Genomic DNA, 25,866 nt, shown 5'->3' on the forward strand with positions numbered 1-25,866 from the left:
TTTTGAGGTGCTGGTATTGGCTAAATATGACGTGAACCAATGATTTGCAGACATGTCATTCTTCAGTGTCATTGGATTGACGTGGCGTAAAACTATTGGAAGAAGTTTTGCATGACACGTAGAAAAGTTTCTGCTTGTTTGGCTAGGAGTTTTAGTAGTTACGTTTTAGAAATTCAATTTAGTTGCAAGTTGCAACTATTTTATGATGTCCTTTGAGAGAGTATTATATGGAATAGGATATATTTTTTTCAATAGTTTAACTTACATCATTAATTTTATTTTAAATTTTAAGAATTTTATTTTATTTTGATTTCTTTTAAGATGAAACTATTGATATGACATTAAACTATTAAAAAAAAAATAGATGACGTGACATTTCTGTTTCGTACAATCATTTCTCATCCAGAGAAAGGATCATATGAAACAAGAATATAATTCATTTTCAATAGTTTAATACCACACCAGCAATTTCATCTTGAATTTCAGAATTATTTTTTTATTTTTTTTCAAGATAAAAAATACTAAAATTCAAAATAAAAATGTTGATTAATAAAAAAAGATACAAATAACATGACTTCACTGTTTCATACCATTATTTCCCGTCCATTAAGAGTGTTTTGGGTTAAAAATGATTTTCAATCATAAATAATGTTAAATAAACATATAATGTTTTTAATATGTTTATTATGTTATAGATGTTTTGATAAATCTATTGGAACTTTTTTTTGTGTGTTAATATTTGTATATATTAACATATTTATTTATAGTAAGTTTATTTTATCTTTTTCATGATTTTTTAATAATTTATTTCAATTTATTTAATGTGGTGCATAGTTTGTTATTACAACTCAATTTAGAGATTTTTTTTATATTTATGTTTTCAATCCATGACAATTTAATTTTAAATTATTTATATAATTTGTAACAGTAATTACTTAAAGATAAAAAAAAGAATAAATTGTTTTTATTTTATTTTGAAATGATATTATTTAAAGGGATGTGTGATCTTAAATTATCATATCTTTTGCTAATTTATTACAATTTTTCAATAAAAATATATTTAAATGACAAATACTTAATATAATTAAAATTAAAAATTGTAATCAACCATTCAAATTCCCAACATATTGAGGCATAAACTTGAAAAGTGTCTAATTGCCTTCTAAGCCCTCCTTATTTATTATTTTATTTTTATTCCCCTTCAATTCATTTTTTATTTAATAAACAAGCCCTCAACCTATTTTTGTAGTTAAATAAGCTCTTAATCTATGATTTTTACTCATAAAAGTCCTTTATTTTATTATTAAAGTAAATATAGTTTACCTAAAGTAAAGCTATTTAAAAAAGTATAAACTAATTCGCATTTTATGTTTATGTGAATTTGATGAGAATAGTTTATTAAATAAAAAAATTAAATTTTTTATCTAATAATATTTTTATAATTTATGTTTATGTATATTTTACTCTAATAATATTCTTTTTGGTTAAGTATACCCGTTCTCCTTGAATTCTAGGTGAAATTATGTTTTTTTCATGCAATTTTTAAAATTTACATAATGATTATTAATATTATTGAATTCTTACATTTTAATTACTCATTTGTTATCTTCTATTAAGATGGTATGTTAACTTAAATTATTAATAATTAATTTGGTCCATGAAATATAAATAAAATATTATTAGAGTAAAATATACATAAACATAAATTATAAAAATATTATTAGAGTAAAAATTTAAAATTTTTTATTTAATAAACTATTCTCATCAAATTCACATAAACATAAAATGCGAATTAGTTTATATTTTTTTAAATAGCTTTACTTTAGGTAAAATATATTTACTTTAATAATAAAATAAAGGACTTTTATGAGTAAAAATCATAGATTAAGAGCTTATTTAACTACAAAAATAGGTTGAGGGTTTGTTTATTAAATAAAAAAGTGAGTTGAAGGGGAATAAAAAGAAAATAATAAATAAGGAGGGCTTAGAAGGCAATTAGCTACTTTTCAAGTTTAGTGCCGCCACACTGTCAGGCAGCACCATTTCACTTTCTTTCCTCAAAATGGTAAATTTCATATCAGGTCCTTGAATACTTTAGATCATTACATTTCAGTCCTGTGCCACCTGTGGCAGGCCCTCCACCAGGCTATCATGTTTTTTTTTTGTATTATTTTGGTAAATAAAAAATTAATATTATTTTGATATTTTTTTATTTTTTTGTAATATTTTTATAAAAGACCCGTCAATTTTTCTTCTCTTCTATTTGTCTCAACTGTGGCTCGCAAGAACTTAATTCCAGTTTCCCGCAACTGGTTGGAGAAGAACAAATTTTTACACTCATTTTTTCTTTTCTATTTTTAACTCGTGATTGATTTTTTTCTTGTTCTTATTATATTTTTATTCCAAAAAAATTTCAATCTTCGGCTTTTTATTTTTATTTTATAAAGCATTTGTATTTCCAAATTTAGTTATTTTGTTTTTGTTGGATTTCTTTATTTTTGTGCTTTGCATGATGATTAGGTAATAAGTAAATACAGAAATTAAGTAAATTTTAATAAGAAAATGTTGAAAAATAACTTTATGCATGGAAAGTAATGTCAATGACGTTTATGAAAAAAAATTATAGGAATAGTTTTGCATAAATTTAAGAATTATGTAAAGGAAGTTTTAGTTGTTAATTTGAATTGTTGGTTATTATGTTAATCATATATTAAATAAAATGATTAAAATGTAAACAATGTTAAAGTAAAATGTCAAAAATCGAATTATTGACGAGGCTAGGTTTGTATTGGAAGGTCTACACTTAGTATGGGAGAAAGGTTTCAGACAAATGGAACTCAAGTGTGATAATGCGCTGCTAGTTGAAACACTCTTGGCTGACAAAGAAGCAAATAGAAAAATGGTGGAACTACGGTTAATTTATGGCCTTCTATGTAGGATGTGTAAAGTGTGTATCAAGTATGTATCGAGAGCACAAAACAGAATGGCCGATCATATGACTAAATTGGCTAGAACTACCATTGTGCTCTTCCTGATCAGTGTTGCCAACATTAGGATTATCTTCTTCTGCCTCAGCCATATTGCCCTTCCCCTCGAAATCCCCTTTAAAATTCTCCCTGGAATTCTCCTCCTTCAACTACCTACTAACTACTGTTGCCCCTTTCCTTAGCACCGCCCTTAGAGAGATATACTATCTGAATTCCACTACTTGTGTACCTAACGTGATCCAAATTAGGCAGAAACCCTCCCCATGCCCTAATTTACCACACAAAAAACAAAACAACGTGATTTTTTCATATTGAAAAAAGGCGTAAATCAAACGATCCTGAGCCAAAAAGATTCTTTTCTTTTGCTTCAACGGTAGCCGAACATCTATATTCACCCGAATTCTCATAAACCTACTAACTTCCCTCACAATATAAAAGGCATTATACTCCAAAAAAGAGCCAATAAAGTTACCAAACTGACGCGCCATACCTTCTGACATGAACCCTAATGGAGCTGAACCCAAAATACCAAATAAACCAAAGTTACTTGTAATGGACCCTCCCCTTGCTCCATCTTATGAATAATTAACAATGTCTATTGAAATTCCACAGCATACCATCATAGACCCTCTCTAGATCCACCTCACAATAAAACCTGAACAAAAACCTCTTATCACAAATATCCGAGATAATTAACCCTCTCAACGGATGCCATAAATTTGCAAGACTATTACATAATGATAGAAAGCTCACCGCACTTTCCCTACCAAGAAAAATTGAAAGTCCTCCTCCACCACATCCACATTGCCTTGCCCTCGAAGCAGATCTTCTTCCTCTTCAGAGATATTCAAATTCGCCAGATCTTTCCCCATATATTCGTGCAACAAAACCCCTTTGAAAAGCAAAACCTTGCAAAAAAACAAAACCCTAGAAACTTAAGAGAAAAGACGTGCCAAATTAGCAAACTGAAAACGTGCTAAAAAGTAGTAGACTTTTACTTAAATAGTTAAAAAAAACTAGTAGTATGTGTATATATAAATACAAAAGAATTTCAGTTAATTTTTATATACAATATAATGATTGAAACATATAATCAATTAAATTAATTTATATTGTTGTTTATTATGTTAATTAAATAAAATGGTTATGATAAATATAAAATTTCCATAAAAATCTATTAAAGTAAAAAAAAATTCACTATTGAAGTAGATTTGCAGTCATATTAGATTATGATTTTGTAATAATGTAATTAGATTTATTATACTTTGAAATGTTGAACTTATAACAAAATATATTTACATGTAAACAAGTTAAAATTAACTTTTTTTAACAATTATCTTAAGATTAATTTTAAAAATGATTTTTATATTTGGACTAAATAAGTTTTTTTATAATATTTTAATTTTATACAAAAATAAATATTTATTTAACATTATCGTAACATAATCATCTGGTCTCTTCTTCACTTCATCTGCCCATCTCATAATTATCTTTGAAGGATTTCAATTTTCTTTTAATCTCATCTTCTTTGATAGCCGTCTCAAAATTGTGGCTTGTAGACCATATAAATCTTTGTAATATTTTATTTGTAGATGTAAAATTTCAAATTTTTGTTCCACAAAATAACTTTTTTTAGCCAAATTTTTGTCTAGTGTATTAAAACTAGACCTGATTATGGATTTGGTTACCCGCCCAGACCTGAAGGTTCGTTCGAAAAGTAGGAGGATTTGGACAAAAATATAGGTACGAAAAATGAGCTTGGACAAAAAAATAAGGCCACTTGAGGTTGCCAAATTGCAAAGTTTTAAAAGTTTAGGGCCGATGTCGTGACGCCATTTCCTCCACGTCGTTACGTCGCCAAAACAGTATGTCACATTGTGACCTCAGACCATTTGGCATCGCAATGTGACTCCTGCTGGTCAACGTTACGACGAGGTAAGTTGCTCGTTGAGACGTGGACTCTGTTTTTGGTAAAAATTAAACCATTTGGTAACTACTTTAAAGCTTCTAAACATATCTATCAACGTGTTCAACAATTACCAATTTCAATTGAATGAAAACATGTGAAAACAAATCATTTAACTATTTTCATTCAACCATTTCAACATAGGTTCAATCTATTACCAATTATTCATTTCCCTACTTTTCATAAAAATACCATTCTAAATAAACCAACCAAACCATTCAATTATCAATATTTACCTGAACCAAGTCATATAGAATCATGCCATTTCATTTCCATTCCAATCACTTAAGCATATATGCACATCTATTCGTTCAACTTAGATTTCTTCAATACTCAACTTCTAGCATATCTAATGACATATTCAATTTTAAAATCATCAACTAAACCACATCGAACAATAGCTAGTTCATACACCATTTGGTACATACCAACTTTTCAACAACTCAATATTTGACACAATTATCAAGCATACCAAATGATTAAGATAGTGGCCACTTTCTTAACTTCTAATCTCTATATACATGTCACAATCCCAAAACTCAAAGTGATTAAAAAGCTACCAAATCGATGATAGGATAGTGAGAGCTTCGAAATAATTTGGTTTGACGTATTTCGCAAGGTAACGTCTACAAGGAAAAGGGGAAATAATTAGGTAAGCATATAAAATGCTTAGAAGTTCATAGGCATAAAACAAAAATGTACCTTATCATTCAATTAGATACAATAAGCTTTTAAGCTTGACATAATTTGATTAGACATGACAAATCGCACATCAATAAGGTGAGTATTAAATTTTAATTAAAACATATGATACCACAATCACATATCATACCACTTCATGTCATTTTGCTTAATAAAGTTCAAAGCTTAATCAATCATGAAATAATACAATTGTATACATACCAAGGTTAAAATTTCAATACCTCATTCAAGCTCAAATTTAACATTTTTCGAGTGAATATCAAGAACATTATATCTCATTTAAAATTTTCAATTCTTGTAAACTATTTCGCCTGATGAACTCTGTTAAACAGGCTCGGATATATAGGTATCTCCGGTACACCAGTTGCTCGTCCGAGCTAAATATATAATTGTGTTAGGTTACCAGTTTAGGTTAAAACTTTATAACAACCCATCAAATTGCTTGTCCAAGTTGAAAATATACAGGTTAGGTCACCCATTCGAGCTAAACCTTTAAAACGACATCAGGTTACCGGTCTAAGCTAAACCTATGTCACATGTATCTTCGAGTCCACAAAAATGTTGGATCTCGATAACATTTGTAACCAATCTCGTACAAGCGTGCAGAAAACCCTATTGGCATCTCAATCGTATCCTAACTTTTACCAAGTTCACACGGGCTTTTTTTCCACTTATAATCATCATTTTACAATTTAGTCTAATTATCATCTTTTCATCAATTCACAATTAAACACATATATAATTACAAATCAAATACACAATAACTTATATAAACAAATACCATATGAACTTACCTGGTCAAAACAACAAGCAAACTAAATCTTCAAGGACTATTCGATAATTTTGGCTTTTCCTTATTTATCTTAGATTTTATCCAATTCTCAATCTAATCAATTATTTTAGAAAATTCATCAATACTAAACATTTTCATATTATGCCATAAGATGAATGAACCTATATAATTTTATTTTTCAAATGTCCCTAAAGTTTTAATATTCAATTTAGTCCCTGAAATTGAAATAATTATATCTTTCAAATTTGAGCTTCGGTTTGAAAACCGATCTCAATCACATCCTTAGGGACTCTCTACTATCTATTATTACTAAAATTTCACATCAATTTTGTAATTTATTCACTTTGATCATTTTGTACAAAACTAACAATTAAACATTACAATCTAGTCATTTTTCACATCTAAGCAGAAAATCTATCAATTTAACACCAAAACCTTCAAGAAATAAACAATGAAGGCTTTCAAATTTTTTTTTACAAATTGGTCCACAAGCTAGCTAAATCAAGCTCCTATGACCTTAAACACATAAAACTTAAAAGAAAAAGACTTAAAATTTCTTACCAATCAATGGCCGAATGTTTTGAAACTCAAAAGGGTTTTCTTCCTTTCAAATTTGGGCAAGAATGAAGAAGATGAAGAAAAGATGCCATATTTTTTTTTCTTTATTTTGTCTTATATACTTTAATTAAAAATAATTAACCTTAATTAAATAAACCTTAACAATAATTAACTAAAATTAGTGGATGACAACATCATTTTCCACTATCTCATAAAATAAAATGGTGTTTTTACCATTTGGAATCTTTAACTATTTAAAAATTTATAACAATAAGACTTTTACAATTTAGTCTCTATACCTTAATTAAGCGATTAATAGGAAAAATTGAAGGACCAAACTCTAATAAATTTTTATACCAAATCTGTAAATATTTATATTTAATATTTATGGACTCGGTTTATGGAAATAGAGTTCCAAAACCACCTTTCCTGATACCACTAGAAATCGAGTTGTTACAACGATAACTTTTCTTTTTCCTGATACCACTAGAAATCGGGTTGTTACAACGATAACTTTTCTTATCAAGTAAAAATTGACCAATTATTTTAGTAAAATTAAAACTCTTATTTATAACTGTATAACAATAAATAATATTTATAATGGAAAAATCAATAATATAATAAACAACAAAAATTGTATTAGTCAATTAAAAATTTCTCTAGCCTATGTGATTTTATGCGTTTAATATTTAATTTTTTTAATATTGTGCTTTAAATTGTACCAATTAGTATAAAATAATATTTTTATTTAAATTATTAAATATAATTAAAATATATTAACGTATTGATTCAAATATTATAATATAAAATCTTCAAATAATAATTAAAACATTTTAAAGTGAAAATTAACATAATTAACTCTATTATTAATTAAGCGATAATTAATATGTTTAGAATTCTATTCAAATAATAACTCTATTTTACATAAAATGAGTGCAACATTTTTTAAAATAAATTTAGCACAACTTTTTGTTTACCTCAAATTTTTTAACTAATAATGATAATTTATAATTATCACAACTAGTTCCTTATATCTTTTATATATATATATAATATTACAAAGTTTTTAAAAATAATCCTAAGTGACATATTTAAAATGATAACAAGTGGGTAGTGTATTTACTTGACATGTCAACATATTTATTTATTAAACTAATGTAGGCCTCAAAATTTAAACCATATTTTAATACTATACAATTATTTTAAAAAATAACCTGATTTTTTAACTAAAAAAATTAAACTCATAAGTTAAATAATAATTTATTACATTAAAAGGAAAAAATAAAATATAGTTTAAACATTAAAATTATTTTAATTAGAAATAAAAAAATTATTTAAAATTTTATAGCAATTAAAGATTAATATTGAAATTAAAATTCGATTAAAATAAAATTCATTTTAAAATCCGCTTAACTTTTAGAACAAGAACACAAGCTTTTAAAAAGCGTAAAAAAAATAATTTTATATGATAAAAATATCATATTTAAAACACTTTATAAATATTGTTTAAATTTTGTTTTAAATTGATTGTAACATGTTTATAATATGATAAAAACGTATTTAAGTTATTAAATAATATAGTTAAAATTAGTTTTATTTTGTTGATTGAGTCTTAGCTCAATTGGTATAGATTTTGTTGTCAATGTAGAAGGACATGAGTTCGAGTGCGCTGAATCATTATATCCTTCTATTTATGGGTCCAAGAGGGGTTTTGGGTAATTTTAGGTATTGTGTCAAAAAGAATAAATATGATCAGAACCTATAATGAGATTGTTTAAAAATAATAATTTTATTTTCAATAACCATTAAATTAGTTAATTAAAATATGTTTTAAAAAAATTATAACGTTAATATTAAAATTTAAAAATATTTAAAAAAATTAAAATTGTTTAATTTTCAATTAAATTATCTTAGAGAATAATTAGATAAAAAATGGGAGCCCTAAAAAAATAGGAGTATTTTGGGTACTTCTAATTAATTGAATTTTTTAAATTTAGTTAAAATTTAACAATAGAATTTAAGATCTTAAGAATTTGGTTAGTAACATAATAAAAAATTTATAATTTTTGAACAATAGAGTTAAATTATTTTTAAAGAATTCCTAAAAAAATGATTTTTTTCCTTAGAATATTTTTAAAAAAATTTATACACTATTCATAAAGTATTTTAAAAATTTTATAATATATAGTATTAGAATACAATGTTTTTACAATATATTTACGGTGTGTAATTTAAAAATTAAATACTTTTAAAATAAAAATATCTTTTACAAAATGATAAAAAATATTTTTCTCAATACTACTTAATTTTAAAAAAATTAAAAAATTAAAATATTTTAATTGATACTAACTTGTATATTGCACGGGTAAAAAAATAATTTTATTTTATGCAGAACAAAAAAGATAGTCTCGTCAATTTAAAATTTTTTTTCAAACTCATGCATTTTTATATATATAGATTATAGAATAGATTATCGATAGCTATAGATTATGTATTAAATATTTAATATAAAATCTCATAAAAAAAAGTCTTTGATATAAATAATTTTTTATTGAAAATTTTGATTTGTTTGGAATAAATTAGGAGAAAATATTTGGTACACCGATAGGGAGTACCACAAGTAAAGTTAAAGGGTTAACAAGTGTTATATAGGGTATAGTAACAAGTAGGTTCAAAAGTTAACAAGTGTATTATAGGGTTATAATAAATAATAAAAAAGATACATATAATTTGTTTAAAGTTTTTTTATGGAATAAAAATGTATATTGTTAATATACAAAATACTAACCCATAATAAAATATTTAAAAATAAAGCAACACATAACAATTTTTAAAACAATAAAAAATATTTAAAATATTTGTAATTTTGTATATAAAAAAAAAGCTTTATATTTTCAATCAAAAAGAAAAAAAAGAACCTTCAAATTGATTGTTCTAGTGGGTCAAAAGATGGACCAAAATTTGGGGGTTATTTAGCACATGATTAATGACGGGTTTTCTAAAAATTCTTAGTCAAATTATTTCTAAACATTCACAGTTTTCAATGCAGGTGTGCGACGATAGATTCCCTCCCTCTTCCTTAAGCCTTACTCCAAAGAATAATCTCTCTGAATCTGAACTCTGATCTCATTTCACCCTCTCTGCTTAAACCCCAAATTAGGATTTAAATTTTTTAGGGTTAGGCCAAATATTTTCCCTATTTTTTCCAATGGATTTCCAGAGGAAAAGAGTTCAGCTTCTGGGCTTCATCGTCGGAGTCATCGTTCTCAGTTATACAGGTAAGAAAACAACCCAAAAACGTCCTCGTTTTGCACTCACGTTTCTTTTTTTCTTTTATGCTTGAAGTCCTTCCTATATTCGTGAAATTATTGCCTTATATAGTGTACTAGAAAATTAGAACTTTTATCGGTTCAATTGATTATATTTGTTTGTTGATATTAAAACTTTGATCTTTATTTTATGATTCGTTCTTGACTTTGTGGGATTCTAGTTATGGTATTCTTTCTTCTGTTCGTTAACTCTTAGGACTAATTTGGTAGTTCTCTAAACTGGGTAATAATCCTATTTCTTATTAGGGTTTTATGTATTCTTTTTAGGTTTATACCGAGATTATGTCATTATCTGCCTTTCCATGCTTTTAAATGCATTTTTTTGCTCATTTTGTGGCATATGTTTATGACTTAAAATTTTATTTTATTTATTCTTGTAGCTGAAAAATGTAGGCACCTGGTTGGAGAGGAGGCATCATCCCAAAGTGGGCAATTTACTTTGTTAAATTGCTTTGATATGGGCTCTGGTTCCGTAGCTTGTGCAGTGAAGGAGGGTGTGAAGCTTTATTTCTATAACATTAGATCTGTTCATGTTGAGAAAGCAAGGAATCTTGCAATTGAGAAAGCGATTGAGGATGCAGTGTCTCAAGGCATGGCTGCTAAAGAGGCTGCAAAACGCGCACAAATAGAAGGGAAAAAAGCGGCAAAGTTGGCCACACGACAAGCCAAGCGCATTATAGGTCCAATCATTTCCTCTGGTTGGGACTTTTTTGAAGCTTTATACTATGGTGGTACTATTGCTGAAGGATTTCTAAGGGGTACAGGCACATTATTTGGTGCCTATGGTGGTGGTTTTATCGGTGAGCAAAGCCTCGGGAGAGTTGGTTATCTGGTGGGAAGTCATTTGGGGAGTTGGGTTGGTGGTAGGATCGGACTGATGGTTTATGATGTGGTTAATGGAGTGCATTACTTGCTTCAATTTGTTCAAGCTGAAGAAAGCCCTGTCTATGAAAAATCAGAAGTTTCAGGGGATTCCTATGTTTATGGAAACTCAGACGCATATGAATCTCCACCTGATGAGAGCTCCGAATCGCAAGAAAGTGAAAATCATAAGGATTCCTACATTAAAGAAAATTCAGATGAATATGAATCTCCACCGGAGGAGAACTCTGAATCGCCAGAAAGTTTTAGTTTCTGGTGAACACATCTGTAAGTTTATGTTACCTTTTAATTCAGATGAACATATACAAATAAACTGAATTTTAGTTGCTCAATTCCCATAGATAGATGGTTAGATACAATGATTTTATTTTGACATAGAAGTTAACATTAGTAATGCTTGAATCATTAGATGTCTTGTTCTTTTCTCTTACAGTGTTGGACAGACAAAGAACAAATTTCTTGTTAGAGATCCATGCTGTACTTATACAAACCGATATGTTAACTGCTAAAGGAGCCCAAAGTCAACTACAGCAGCTTAGAGGTAGAAACTGGACCATTTAAGATGAGTTTGGATCAAGTTAGTTGTAGTATTGTTTCGGGTTAAATTGGATTAGTATACTATGGTGTAAGTTAAATATCATTTCATAGTTGGTAAAGATCATTATGCTTATTGTTATCATTAATTTGTAATACTTGGAAACTTTTATCGGTGTAATCATATACTCATTATTTGTGGAAGTCATCTTTAGCAAATTTTACGAGAAATAATGGAGGTGTGCAGAGGAGTTTTTATAGGGGCAAACAAAAAAGACAAAAGGCCCCTTAAATGTGAGTGAGTTGTACCCATGGTGACCACTGTTTATTTTCTCTTTGATGGTTCAACAACAAATATTTCATGGCTTGCCTTGTGTGGCTCCACCATTTTTATTTTGGGTAAATTGTAGTGGCGGTAAGTTCTTTTTATTATCCAACTATAAAAGTACAAAATCGTGACTTAATTGTTTAATTTTCTTTTATTATCAAAATGGAAAAACGAAATGATTGCATTTCAAATTGACATGATAATAATTTTAACTCTTAATATTATGTCAACTCAGTTTTAGTTCTAAAAGAAAAAAAAAATCTCAATGTTTACATATTAAGTAATTAGATAAGATTTCATATAAGATTCATGCTTGAATCATTTAACGAGCTAAATTTGGAAAAATAGTCAATTCAATTCCTTGAATAATAAAGTATTCACTTTGTCGAATCAACCTAAATTCAAGTCTAACAACTTCAATAACACTTTAAGTTTTGATTTGCTTCATCAATGGCAGCTAGCTCGAGGTAACAAAAATGAGTTAATTGATATTAAGGTTTTAGTCATTTGAAGTATAAGGAATGTATTTAGGGATTTTCTAGTTTAATTATAAACATAATTTTTTAAAAACATTTATTGGATTATATTTTCATGTAAAAAAGTAGGGTAAAATTAGGCAATGTAAACATTGAGGGTTAAAAAAAAAAGAGATTAAATTAACACAATGTGTAAACGTTGAAGATAAATTTGTTATTATACCAACTTTAAAAGTTGTTATGTTATCTTCCCGTTAGCCATTTAATGGCTTGTAGCCAAAAAAGAAAAAAACTGAACAATTAGATGATCATTTTATAACTTTTGATAGTTGGGTAACCAAAAAAGAAATTGATACTTAAGTGACTATTAGTGTAGTTTACTTTTTTATTTTTTCAGCTATTCTATAATAAAAGAATTTTGATGTTTTGCAATGGAGCAATTGGCGGTATGATTATGAGAGTATTTCTATTTTTTTATATTAAATAAATTTAAAAAACTTACTACACGTGGTGGGATTTAAGCATGAGTAACCCATAAATATGAAAGCATTACTATTACCATTTCAATTAAAGCCATATTTGATTTTAATTTTTTTTATAAATATTTTATACATAAAAAGTTTTTACTCACAGCGTGAGTGCATCATAATTTAATATCATTTAAATATAATATTTTAAATTTCATTCTTTTTAATGTTTTTGAGATTTTTTTTAAAAATTTTATACGTAATAAGGCTAGATTATTTTTAATCATTTAAGTTGCAAATTGCTTAGTTTAATGTTAAAAAATAGGTAAATTACTTTTATGTTCAAGCATTAACTTTCATTAAGAAGGGATAAGGTGTTGCAATACAACAACAAGAACATCTTAATCAGTAGTGAGAGTCTTTCCTACCTTAATCAGTGATGGCTGACATAATAACTTTTCGAAGGAAATTTGGAATGTTTGCTGCATGAAGGGAGACATCTATAAATTCTCATATCGCCCTATCATAGGCCTTCTCTAAATCTATCTTGATGGCCATCCATCTTTTGTGTTTGCTTCTCATGGAATGAATAACTTATTGGGTGACTATGATATTGTCAATAATGTTCCTTTCAGCAATAAAACTCGCCTGTTCAGGGCAATTGATTCTAGGAAAAACAACCTTAAATCAGTTCGGAATGATCTTTATGACTTGCTTGTAAAGAACAGAACACAAGTTTATTGGGCGAAATTGTGCAAAGTTCGTGCAATTAAAGGGTAGAAGGGATATATCAAAGGGTACTTTATTGTTATAGAATTAAAAGGTAGAATGAGAAAAATTCGTGGAAGGGAGCTGAAGATTGAGGAATCAAAGCTAAAAGGTAAACAAATTGAAGCTAGAAGTTGAAATGATGTTGAAGCTTGAAGCTGAAATAATGTAGCTGTTCAACCCACTTATCCATTTCTGAGATGATGACTAGCATGACTCAGCAAGCAAGAAAAGGGCTAAATTCAGTTATGCAATTTTCTTATAAAATGTACCAGCAATATAGTACTAGAATGTATTGAAGGATTATGAATAAAATATTAGGAAAAATATCTCTTTTCTCTAAATTATTCTCTGCTTCTCTTTTTCTGTCATTATTTCTTTTTTCCCTCGTCATTTCATCCAACACCTTACTTGCACAACAAACAATTTCTCTCTATCATTTCTTTGGGAAATTTTAACATTTCTCAAGAAAGAAATGAACAATTGCAAATGGCACCACCCTAGGAAACTAAACAGGTATTGAAACCCAAAGGAGATGGTAATGGCGACTTCTTATGCCATGATTGCAATCAATATTTTAGTACTTTGGATGAGATAAGACACGGTGTGGTTGTGGTGCATAGTTTGATATGTGTATGATGAAAAAGAACTGAGTTGCTGAGTTGAAAAAGAAAGAGGAGGCTCAGAAGGAGCAGAGGAAGCATGACAAAAAGAATAGAAACTTGGCTAAAGAAATGCAAAGAAGAAGAAGAAGAAGAAAGAAAGAAAGAAAAAAACAGAAACAGAGATAGAAACAAAGTGAGAACAAGAACAAAAACAAGGAGGAGAAGCAAAAGAAGAAATCTGCCTCTAAAAAATGTATTAAAAGTTTTAATAATTTCTCTTAAAAGGTTTTTGTGATTTTCTGTAAATATTAGTATTGTACTAGTTTTCATTCTTATTGTTAGTACAAAACTCCGGTAAGGAAAAATCTCGAACACACGATCAGAACTCGAAAAGAAAAGAAGAAATAGGACAAGGCTCCAAGGCGTGTATCAAGACACTATCTTTAAGGTTATATTCGCCCCCACTTATTTTCAGTGTGCAAATGAGTTCCAAGCAAATTAACCTCGAGGATACAATGAAGCCAATGACTATTTACGTTTTGCACTGACGAGAATAGTCCACTATGCACTGAGTAATGTATAACAAAAACTCAATTTCTACAAAGGATTTCTGCAGTAATACTTTATAGAATAATCTAATAATATTAGAAAATGAAGGAAGAGAAGAAATAATATTAGAATTTGTTGATATATTTCCAAATGAAAACCCATTCCTATTTATAGGAATTTTCTTGTCTCTTCATAGAGACATCTTTCAATAGGTGTCTTTATGAATAAATAAATAATAATAATTATTCATTTAATTTTGTAACTATTCAAATAATATTTTTTGAATAATTATAATTCTTTTTAAAAAAATCAAATGATATAACTTTTGACCAATGACCAAAAGATTTATCTTTTGATTAATTACACCCATTCATTTATAGTTATTGGGATACTATAAATATTTGAAAATGTTCCAACAATCTCCCCCCATTTTCAAAATATTTAGATTTTGATATTCTTGGAAATCAATTTGCATAAATAAAGGTGTCTTACGATTGAACCTTCACTTAGTGAAAAACATGTTAAAGTTAATTGAAATTGCATGGTAGACTAAGCTTTGAACCAACTATTCCATTTGATTAACTGAACACATCTCACACAATGATTTCAACATCAGTCAATGCATAGTATCTAGGGACACTATTATGGCCATGTGTCTATGTCCTCTTTTCATGAGTGCTGTCAGAGCCAAGCCTTTAAGCTCCTAGAAGCGGCCACACTTCCACTCACATAGGTAGATCCCATCAAAAGTGTTCTCATAATTATAACACTCTAACATATTTATGTTATGGGTCCATTAAGAGTATATTACTCATTCTTCCCTTATCATTACGGGTACCTAGCACTTTAATCTTAGGATGAATTTATTTATAGTGCTAACAGTCACATACTAATGATGTACTTTATCTCATTGAACTCAAGACTTGACGTTATACCAAGCGTTGAGTCGAGTTTCCATCATGGGTGACTTTAATTAATGGGTTAGAGTCCCATCCCTTTTGAGGTCCTTTTTACTGCATCTCTAGCAAGACTTTTTGTCAAAGGATCTGCCAAATTTTCACTTGACCTCACATAATTAATAGTGATCACTCCATCAGAGATTAATTGTCGGACATAACTATGTCTTAATCCAATGTGTCTAGACTTTCCATTATATACTTGGCTATATGCCTTTGCTAGAGTAGCCTCACTATCACAACGGATAGAAATAGGTGAAATTGGCTTAGGCCATAAAGGTACATCATAAAGCAAATTTCTTAACCATTCTGCTTCTTTAGATGCAGCGACTACTGCAATAAATTCTGCTGCCATGGTGGAATCAGTAATACATGTTTGTTTCTTGGAACCCCAAGAAATGACTCCTCCACCAAGAATGAAGATCCATCCACTAGTAGATGCATGATCTTCCAAACTTGTAATCCAACTAGCATCCGAATACCCTTCTAAAACTGGAGGATATCCATTATAACACAATCCATAGTTAATAGTTTTCTTTAAGTACCTAAGTACTCTATTCAAAGCTTGCCAATGCAAACTACTTGGATTACTTGTGTACCTACTCAATTTTCCAACAGCATATGCAATATCTGGTCTTGTACAAGTCATTATATACATAAGACAACCAATTAGACTTGCATATTTCAATTGATCAATTTTCCTACCAGCATTAGATACTAATTTTAATTGAGGATCCATGGGTGTAGATGCTGGTATACAGTTGAAAAGATCAAACTTTTTAAGCATATTTTCAATGTAATGTGATTGTGATAAAGCTATAGTGCTTTCATCTCGGGTTATTTTAATCCCAAGAATAACATCTGCTACACCCATATCCTTCATAGCAAAGTTGTTTGACAAGAATTTCTTTGTGTTTTCTATTTGTTCCAAATCCGTGCAAAAAATGAGCATGTCATCTACATATAAGCAAATTATGACACCCTTTCCATTATCAAATTTGCTATATATGCTTATCAAATTTGCTATATATGCACTTATTGGATTCATTTATTTTATAGCCATTAGCTAAAACAACCTTGTCAAACTTTTGGTGCCATTGTTTTGGTGCTTGTTTAAGCCCATATAAAGATTTAACAAGCTTACATACCTTATGCTCTTGTCCTGGAACAACAAATCCTTCCGGTTGCTCCATGTACACTTCCTCTTCCAATTCACCATTTAAAAATACAGTTTTAACATCCATTTGGTGAACAACCAAATTATATATAGAGGTAAGTGATATTAATAGTCAAATTGTAGTAATTCTTGCTACTGGAGCATAGGTATCAAAGTAATCAATACATTGTCTTTGTGTAAAACTTTTTGCTACCAACCTTGCTTTAAATTTATCAATGGTTCCATCGACCTTCATTTTCTTTTTGAAGATCCATTTACAACCTATTGGTTTGGAACCTGGTGGAAGATCAACTAAGATCCAAGTTTGATTTCCCATTATTGAATCCATCTCATCATTTATTGCTTCTTTCCAAAAAGTAGAGTCTTGAGATTTCACTGCCTCTTCAAATGTAATAGGATCAGATTCGGTATTATAACAATAAGGTATCTTATTGCATATACTTTCACCTTTTCCTTCTACAAGAAACATAATGAAATCTGGTCCAAAATCTTTGACCTTTTTAATCCTCTCACTTCTTCTTAATTCTTGACAAGATTCATCATTATTATCAATTTGTTTCAATGGAATCTCATTCTTATGTGAAGAATGAATCAATTATTGTGGTTGTAATTGTCTTGATATAGAATTAAATCTATTTTCATCAAAAATAGCATCTCTTGATTCAATAACAGTATTAATTGAAATTGAATCATTTGGTTCAATTACCATGAACCTATATGCCTTGCTATTATGTGCATAACCTATAAATATGCATTCAATTCCTCTTTCACCTAACTTTTTACGTTTAGGTGTTGGAACTTTTACAATAGCTCTACAACCCCAAACCTTCAAATAATTAAGGTTTGGTTTCCTTGTCTTCCATTGTTCATAGGGGGTTATTTTAGTTTCCTTATTAGGAACTCTATTCAATATATGACAAGCTGTTAGAACAGTTTCTCCCCAAAAACCTTGTCCAATACCTGAATATGATAACATTGAATTTACCATTTCAGTCAAGACTCTATTTTTTCTTTCAGCTACACCATTTTGTTGTGGTGTGTAAGGGGCTGAAACTTGATGGACAATTCCAGTGAGTTCAAAATAACTTGGATTATAGTATTCTCCACCTCTATCCAATCTTAAGCACTTGATAAATGATTCACATTGAAGTTCAACTTCAGATTTATAAACTTTAAATTTATCAAGCGCTTCATCTTTTGAATGCAATAAATATACATAACAATATCTAGAACAATCATCAATAAAAGTAACAAAATATTTCTTTCCACCTAATGTAGGAGTATTATGCAAGTCACATAAATCACTATGTATCAAATCAAGCAATTTTGTTTTCCTTTTAATCTTAGGGAAATGATTTCTTGTAATTTTAGTCAACATACAGGTATTGCATTTTTCAATATTATTATTAAAAACAGGAATTAAATCTAATTTATACATGTCATTCAATTTTCTATAATTCAAATGACCTAATCTATAATGCCACAAACAAAAAGATTCAACCATATAAGCAGAAATAGTATTTTTATTCTTATTAATAATATTGAGTTTAAACATGCTCTCATACATATACCCTTTCCCCACAAAAATTCCTCCCTTAGACAAAATAAACTTATCTGCCTCAAAAACAAGTTTGAAACCAAACTTATTCAACAGACTTCCAGACACTAAATTCTTCCTTACTTCTGGTACATAATATACATCATTTAAGGTTAAAACCTTTCTAGAAGTGAATTGTATTTCAACAGACCCTTTGCCTTTAATTGCTGCGGTGGAAGAATTTCCCATGTACAAGACATTGTCATTTTCACATTGTGTGAACTTTGTGAACATGCTTTTGTCTTTGCACACATGTTTGGTTGCTCCTGTATCAATCCACCATGTATTATCATCTTGTGCCATATTAATTTCAGATATCATTGCAACGAACTTTTCGTTATTATCAGCCTTAGAAGATGATTTCTTTTTTAAAAATCGACATTCATTCTTGAAATGTCTCAGCTTTCCACAATGATAGCATGTGCCCTTTTGTTTCTTTTTGAACTTAGGTGCTCTATCAGTCTGTTTGAACTTTCTCTTGAATGGTTTAGTAGTCTGTACTTCCTCCGTAACATGTACTTTGGCATTTTCAGAATTTAGGTTCTGATCTTGTTTTCTATACTCTTCTTCAATACGAAGATGATTTGCCAAAGCCTTAAGAGATATTTCCTCTTTCTTATGTTTTAGACTTCTTTTAAAGTCTTTCCAAAATAGAGGAAGTTTGTATATTATGGAGGATACCACAATCATTTCATCCATTTTCATATCATATTGCTTAAATTGATTCAGCATCTTTTCAATATCACGAAATTGTTCCATAATAGAACGACCATCAACCATTTGATAATTATTAAAACGACTGACAAGAAATTTCTTACTTGTAACATCTTCGGTCATGTATGTTGCCTCCAATTTGTCCCATAATTCTTTAGCAGTGACCTCGTTTTGGTAGGTGTCGAACAAACCATCAGATAAACCATTCAATATATGGCCCATGCACATGTAGTCAGCATTGTCCCATTTTTGTCTTTCTCGGGTTGCATCAACAGATTCGTTTTCATTCTCTTCAGGTCTTGGAGTATCCAAAACATAAGCAATCTTCAAAGTTGATAATAAGAAGTGCATCTTTTTCTGCCATCGTCAAAAATTGCCACCATCAAACCGATCAAGTTTAACAAAGTTGGAAGCCAACTCCCTTAGAGTTCCACTTTCATGTGTTGTGGTAGTCATCATGTAATATAACCTTAAAATTGTTAGTACAAAACTCCGGTAAGGAAAAATCTCGAACACACGATCAGAACTCGAAAAGAAAAGAAGAAATAGGATAAGGCTCCAAGGCGTGTATCAAGGCACTATCTTTAAGGTTATATTCGCCCCCACTTATCTTCAGTGTGCAAATGAGTTCCAAGCAAATTAACCTCGAGGATATAATGAAGCCAATGACTATTTGCGTTTTGCACTGATGAGACCAGTCCACTATGCACTGAGTAATGTATAACAAAAACTCAATTTCTACAAAGGATTTCTGCAGTAATACTTTATAGAATAATCTAATAATATTAGAAAATGAAGGAAGAGAAGAAATAATATTAGAATTTGTTGATATATTTCCAAATGAAAACCCATTCCTATTTATAGGAATCTTCTTGTCTCTTCATAGATACATCTTTCAATAGATGTCTTTATGAATAAATAAATAATAATTATTCATTTAATTTTGTAACTATTCAAATAATATTTTTTGAATAATTATAATTCTTTTTAAAAAAATCAAATGATATAACTTTTGACCAATGACCAAAAGATTTATCTTTTGATTAATTACACCCATTCATTTATAGTTATTGGGATACTATAAATATTTGAAAATGTTCTAACCAGAAATAAGAAGATCCAGGCAAATAAGAAGCTTAAGAATCTCCACAATGCTTGAGAATGTCAATGAGAGAGAGGTGGGATGGTGATTGTGATTGTGATTGTTATTTTTATTTTATTTTATTTTATTTTTTATGAATGTGTTTCTATCAACATGATAGTGAAAAGTAAAATGACTTACCAACTGACGCATGTTTTCCTGTTGACTCAACCCATTTTACTAAAACAAACACCAGGAAATTATGAATACATTTTCCAAATGTATCAAAGACACCCTAACTGTTATGTTTCATATTTGCTTCTTCAATATCATTCTTTCCACAATACATTATTTGATTCTTGTTATTAACTCTAATGCATGGAAACTAAGACCTAATATGGGGTTTGTGATCTTTTTATTTGATTGTAATTTGAGATTTTTTACGCTTATATTATTTTTCATTGGATAAATTAACTATATATTATTTTCAATTTCATTGGTTTGATAATATTAATTATGCATCACTTTCAAATCTTACTTAAAAATAATGACTTTGAGAGCTTTTTTGATGGCACTAAAATTAATAACATAGCTACCAAATTTGAGACCATTGACTTGATTTAATGGATGAAAAAATGCTCTGTATTCCAAGCAAATCACAAATAGGTAATGTGACAAAGGACACCCATGCTTGATGCCCTTAACTAGATTGAACTTCTGAGTAGGCACTCCATTCCATAGAATCTCTATAGTTGAACTCGTGATGGCCAACATAATAACTTTTCGAAGGAAATCTGGAATGCTTGCCGCCTGAAGGGAGGCATCTATAAATTCCATCTCACCCTATCATAGGCCTTCTCCAAATCTATCTTAATAACCATCCATATTTTGTGTTTGCTTCTCATGGAATAAATAACTTCTTGGACGACTATGATATTGTTAGTGATGTTCCTTCCAGCAAAAAAACCCACCTATTCTAGGTCAATGATTCTAGGAAAAACAACCTTATATTTGTTCGGAATGGTATTTATGACTTGCATGTAAAGAACTGAACACAAGTTTATTGGGCGAAATTGTGCAAAGTTTGTGCAATTAAAGGGTAAAAGGGATATATTAGAGGGTACTTTATTGTCATGGAATTAAGAGGCATAATAGCTTATCCAAATCTATCTTGATGGCCATCCATCTTTTGTGTTTGCTCTCATGGATGAATAACTTCTTGGGTGATTATGATATTGTTAGTGATATTACTTCCAGAAATAAAACCCGCATTTTCTGGGCCAGTGATTCTAGGAAAAACAACCTTATATCTATTCAGAATGATCTTTAGGACCTGCTTGTAAAGAACTGAACACAAATTTATTGGGTGAAATTGTGCAAAGTTCTTGCAATTAAAGGGTAGAAGGGATATATCAAAGGGTATTTTATTGTCATGGAATTAAAAGGTAGAATGAGAAAATTTCGTGGAAGGGAGCTGAAGATTGAGGAATCAAATCTAAAAGGTAAACAAATTAAAGTTGGAAGCTGAAATGATGTTGAAGCTTGAAACTGAAATAATGTAGCTGTTCAAGCCATTTAGTAGTTTATGAGTTGATGACTTGCATGATTCAACAAGTAAGAGAAGGGCTAAATTCGATTATGCAGTTTTGCTATGAAATGTACCATAAATTTAGTATTTCAATGTATTGAAGGATTATGAATGAACTATCAGGAAAAATACCTCTTTTCTCTAAATTATTCTCTGCTTCTCTTTTTCTGTCATTCTTCCTCTTTTCCCTGTCATTTTATCCAACACCTTACCTGCACACCAAACAATTTTTCTTTATCATTTTTTTTACAATTTCTCTCTATCATTTTTTTGTACCCTATCATTTCTTTGCGGGAAAATTAACATTTCTCGAGAAAGAAAAGAACAGTTGCAAATGGCGCCACTCAAGTAAACTAAAAAAGTTCGGAAACCCAAGGGAGATGGTAATGGCGACTTCTTATGCCATGATTGCAATCAACATTTTAGTACTTTGGATGAGATGAGACACGGTGTGGCTATAGTGCATAGTTTGATATGTGTATGAGGGAAAAGAATCGAGAGGCTTAGAAGGAGCAGAGGAAACATGATGAAAAGAATAGAAAATTGGCTAAAGAAATGAAAAGAAGAAGAAGAAGAAGAAAGAAACAGAAACAAAATGAGAACAAGAACAAAAACAAGAAAAAATCTGTTAAAAGTTTTAATAATTTCTCTGAAAAGGTTTTTGTGATTTTCTGTAAATATGAGTATTGTACTGCAACCGGAAATAAAAAGATTCAAGCAAATGAGAAGCCTAAGAATGTAAATAAGAGAGAGGTAGGATGAACGTGTTTCTATCAACATGATAGTGAAGAGTAAAATGACTTACGAACTAACACATGTTTTCCCGTTGACTCTACCCATTTTACTAAAACAAACACTAGGACCCTAACTATTATGTTTTATCTTTGCTTCTTCAATATCATTCTTTTCGCAAAATATCATTTGATTTTGTTTAATAACTCTAATGTATGAAAACTAAGACCTAATATAGGGCTTATGATCTTTTTATTTGATTGTAATTTGATTTTTTTTTTGACCTTATATTGTTTTCAATTTGATTGGTTTCATCACTTTCAAATCTTACTTAAAAATAATAACTTTGAGAGCTGGCACTAACATTAATAACATTGCTACCAAATTTGAGATCAATCTTCTTATGGGTTCAATAACTTGAAGTTTGTCAAGCTTTGGCATCTCTTTTATAATTATAAACCCACCATAAAATTAGTTTTCTTATTATTATAATTTTTTTAAATTAATATTACTTTTTATTCAATTAATTAAAAGTGGACTGCTGAAATAAATACTATATGAGCAAAGTTAATAGACATTATTTATTCCCTTTATTTTGAGATGGTTTGTCCAACCACGCAAATTCAATGATTAAAAGATGTGAAAGATTAAATGTAGGGCTAAAATGATTTTTTTTTGTAAAGTTAAAGGGCTAAGTAAGTCATAATGCCTTCTTTTTTAAAAAAAATCAATATGAAAATTGTGGAAAAGGTAAATTTTCCACATTATATATTATATTAAGAATGAATAATTTACAAAAGAAGCTTTCTGTGTTTCCAAATTTTTTGTAAAAGGGTTTCTGATTTTTAAAATAACAAAATAATCCTCCATAATTAAATAATTACATAACTAATAATTAAATACATGAGTTAATTATGAATAAGGAATTGCATTTTAAATCAATATTTTAAAATTTGCACTTGCTTTTTAAATTTTAATTTTGCTCCTTCATATTATTAATTTGTTTTAACTTATATCTGGCCGGCTGTGCGCGTGCGCATTAAAACACTGAATTTATAAAACTATTTTTAAAGTTCGGTTTCATTGCAAGTGTACAGTGTTAGTTGTAATATTTATAGTGTTACAATGAAACACCGAAGTATTCTAAGGATCGAACCCAAAGGAAGAGGCGATTGAGCTTTAATTAACATACACAATAGAGTCTAGGTGGCTACTAACACGATTTTATAGTACGACAATTCATAAAAGAAGATTTTACAAGAAAATTAAATATTCTATCCTAAGGACTATATTGCAAAAAATGTAAACTAAAGGGACTATCCAGCAAATCACTAATGGGGGTTGTTGACATCTATGTGGTTCACCAAATCTCGGGTTCCTGACATAAATCACGTAAATTACTAAGTGACTCCATTTTATCTCTCGATCTCAATTTTACCGACTTAGACGAATTAGGTTCGGTTTATCTCTTGATCTCGTCGGTTAATCTGGGACTAACGAACAAGTACATGACAAGATTACCTCTCGGTCTTACTTTATCTTGATATTTCCTTAGGGGCGTCACTACCTAAGTTCTTAGTTCTATTCAAATTAGGCCAATTTGGTACGATGTAGTCCATTTTCCAAAGATTTTAGTTTACCCACATCTCCATCAACCAACCTCTTTAAAGGTTTAGCTACTCATGCTCAAAGTGAAGAAAATAAACATAACAATGGAAAATGAGACAACCATGAAAGTAAAGTCTAAGAAAAATATGAAAGTTGAGATTTTTATGCAAGAAAACTTAAATAGTATTTAACTAGAGAATCTAGAGCAAGAAACATAAAAGGAATAAACTTTAACAGATTTAAAGTAAAATAAACTAAAATACATTAAACTAAAACTTAAAGAGTCTGGAACATAAAACACAGAGACTAGAAATGCAAATAAACCTTAGCTACAATGTTAACTAACTTAACTAACATAGAAAAAAAAAGAAGTAAATGCAGAAAATAAAGTCTAATCTAAGGTAGAAGAAGAGAAAACCCTAGAAAAGTGCAGAAAAATTAAAGAAAACCTAGAGAAAATTAAACCTAAAACTGAGCTAAAATGTGTCTCTCTCCTCCTCAACAATTTTTGGCTGGTTTGAAGGGTGTTTTGATGACTTTTGGATGCCAAAATTGCCCCTACACGAGTCTTGTGTGATTGGTGAGCCGGGTAGACAAAGATTTCCCTTTTTGTCCAAGTTTGTCCCTTTGACAAAGGCGATATCGCGATACTCAGAGGAGGATATCGTGATATCTCGAGTAGTGTTGAACTTGGGGTCTTCCTTGGGAGGTGGATATCGCGATACCCAAAGAGGATATTGCAATACCACTGAAGGAACTCATTGGTCTTCTACACTGTCAGAGGTATCACGATTTCAGGGGTTGATATCATGATACCCTTGCCCTAGATGCCGTTCTCGCTCGTTTTTAACCTCCAACATGTCCTTACAACATTTAAACACATGTTAGGCCTCCCATGTAACACCCCTTACCCGAGACCGTTGCTGGAGTCAAGCACAAGGCATTACTTAGCTTATCTTACTAATTCGAAGCATAAAAACTTGTTTTAAAAATTAATTTCACTATTTACAACAATCTGTCCAATCGTACAGCAGTTACTAAATTAATTATAAATCGAGCTATGAAACTCAAAATTTAACTCCGTAAATTTTCCCTGAAACTAGACTCATATATCTATTTTCCATAAAATTTTTAGAATTTTTGGTTCAGCCAATTAGTACAGTTTATTAGTTAAAGTCTCCCCTGTTTCACCATTCGACTGTTCTGACCTCTTGTTACTAAAAATAAGTTTTATCATTGTAGGATTTTCATATGGTGTTTCCACTTGTTCCTGCAGAAAATAGACTCAATAAGGATTATATAAATATGAATTAAAACTCATAAATATTTTTGTACAATTTTTAATGATTTTCTAAACTCGGAACAAGGTACTCCAAAAACAGTTCTGACCCTGTCTCACTAAAATTCACATATCTCAAAATATAAAACTCTTTTTGCTCAACCGTTATTTTTCCATGAAAATAAACTCA

The 25,866-nt window shown here is 29.4% G+C and overlaps 1 protein-coding gene across 1 annotated transcript; it reads left to right on the top strand.

The window, feature by feature from the left end:
- Nucleotides 1–9,891: 9,891 nt before the first annotated feature.
- Nucleotides 9,892–11,955, top strand: LOC107888333 (uncharacterized). Its single transcript, XM_016812403.2, has 3 exons — nucleotides 9,892–10,284; nucleotides 10,716–11,484; nucleotides 11,651–11,955. Exons 1-2 carry the CDS (start codon nucleotides 10,215–10,217, stop codon nucleotides 11,474–11,476), a joined length of 831 nt encoding a protein of 276 aa, XP_016667892.1. The 5' UTR covers nucleotides 9,892–10,214; the 3' UTR covers nucleotides 11,477–11,484; nucleotides 11,651–11,955.
- Nucleotides 11,956–25,866: the final 13,911 nt, after the last annotated feature.

The sequence above is a fragment of the Gossypium hirsutum genome, chromosome D13 (assembly GCF_007990345.1).
Source record: "Gossypium hirsutum isolate 1008001.06 chromosome D13, Gossypium_hirsutum_v2.1, whole genome shotgun sequence".
Classification (NCBI taxonomy): domain Eukaryota; kingdom Viridiplantae; phylum Streptophyta; class Magnoliopsida; order Malvales; family Malvaceae; genus Gossypium; species Gossypium hirsutum.

What these genes read in the sequence shown, in the direction of transcription:
- LOC107888333 (XM_016812403.2), top strand. Translation starts at nt 10,215, where the DNA reads ATGGATTTCCAGAGGAAAAGAGTTCAGCTTCTGGGCTTCATCGTCGGA. An exon ending in CATCGTTCTCAGTTATACAG is followed by an intron (nt 10,285 to 10,715) that starts GTAAGAAAACAA and finishes TTATTCTTGTAG; the next exon opens with CTGAAAAATGTAGGCACCTG.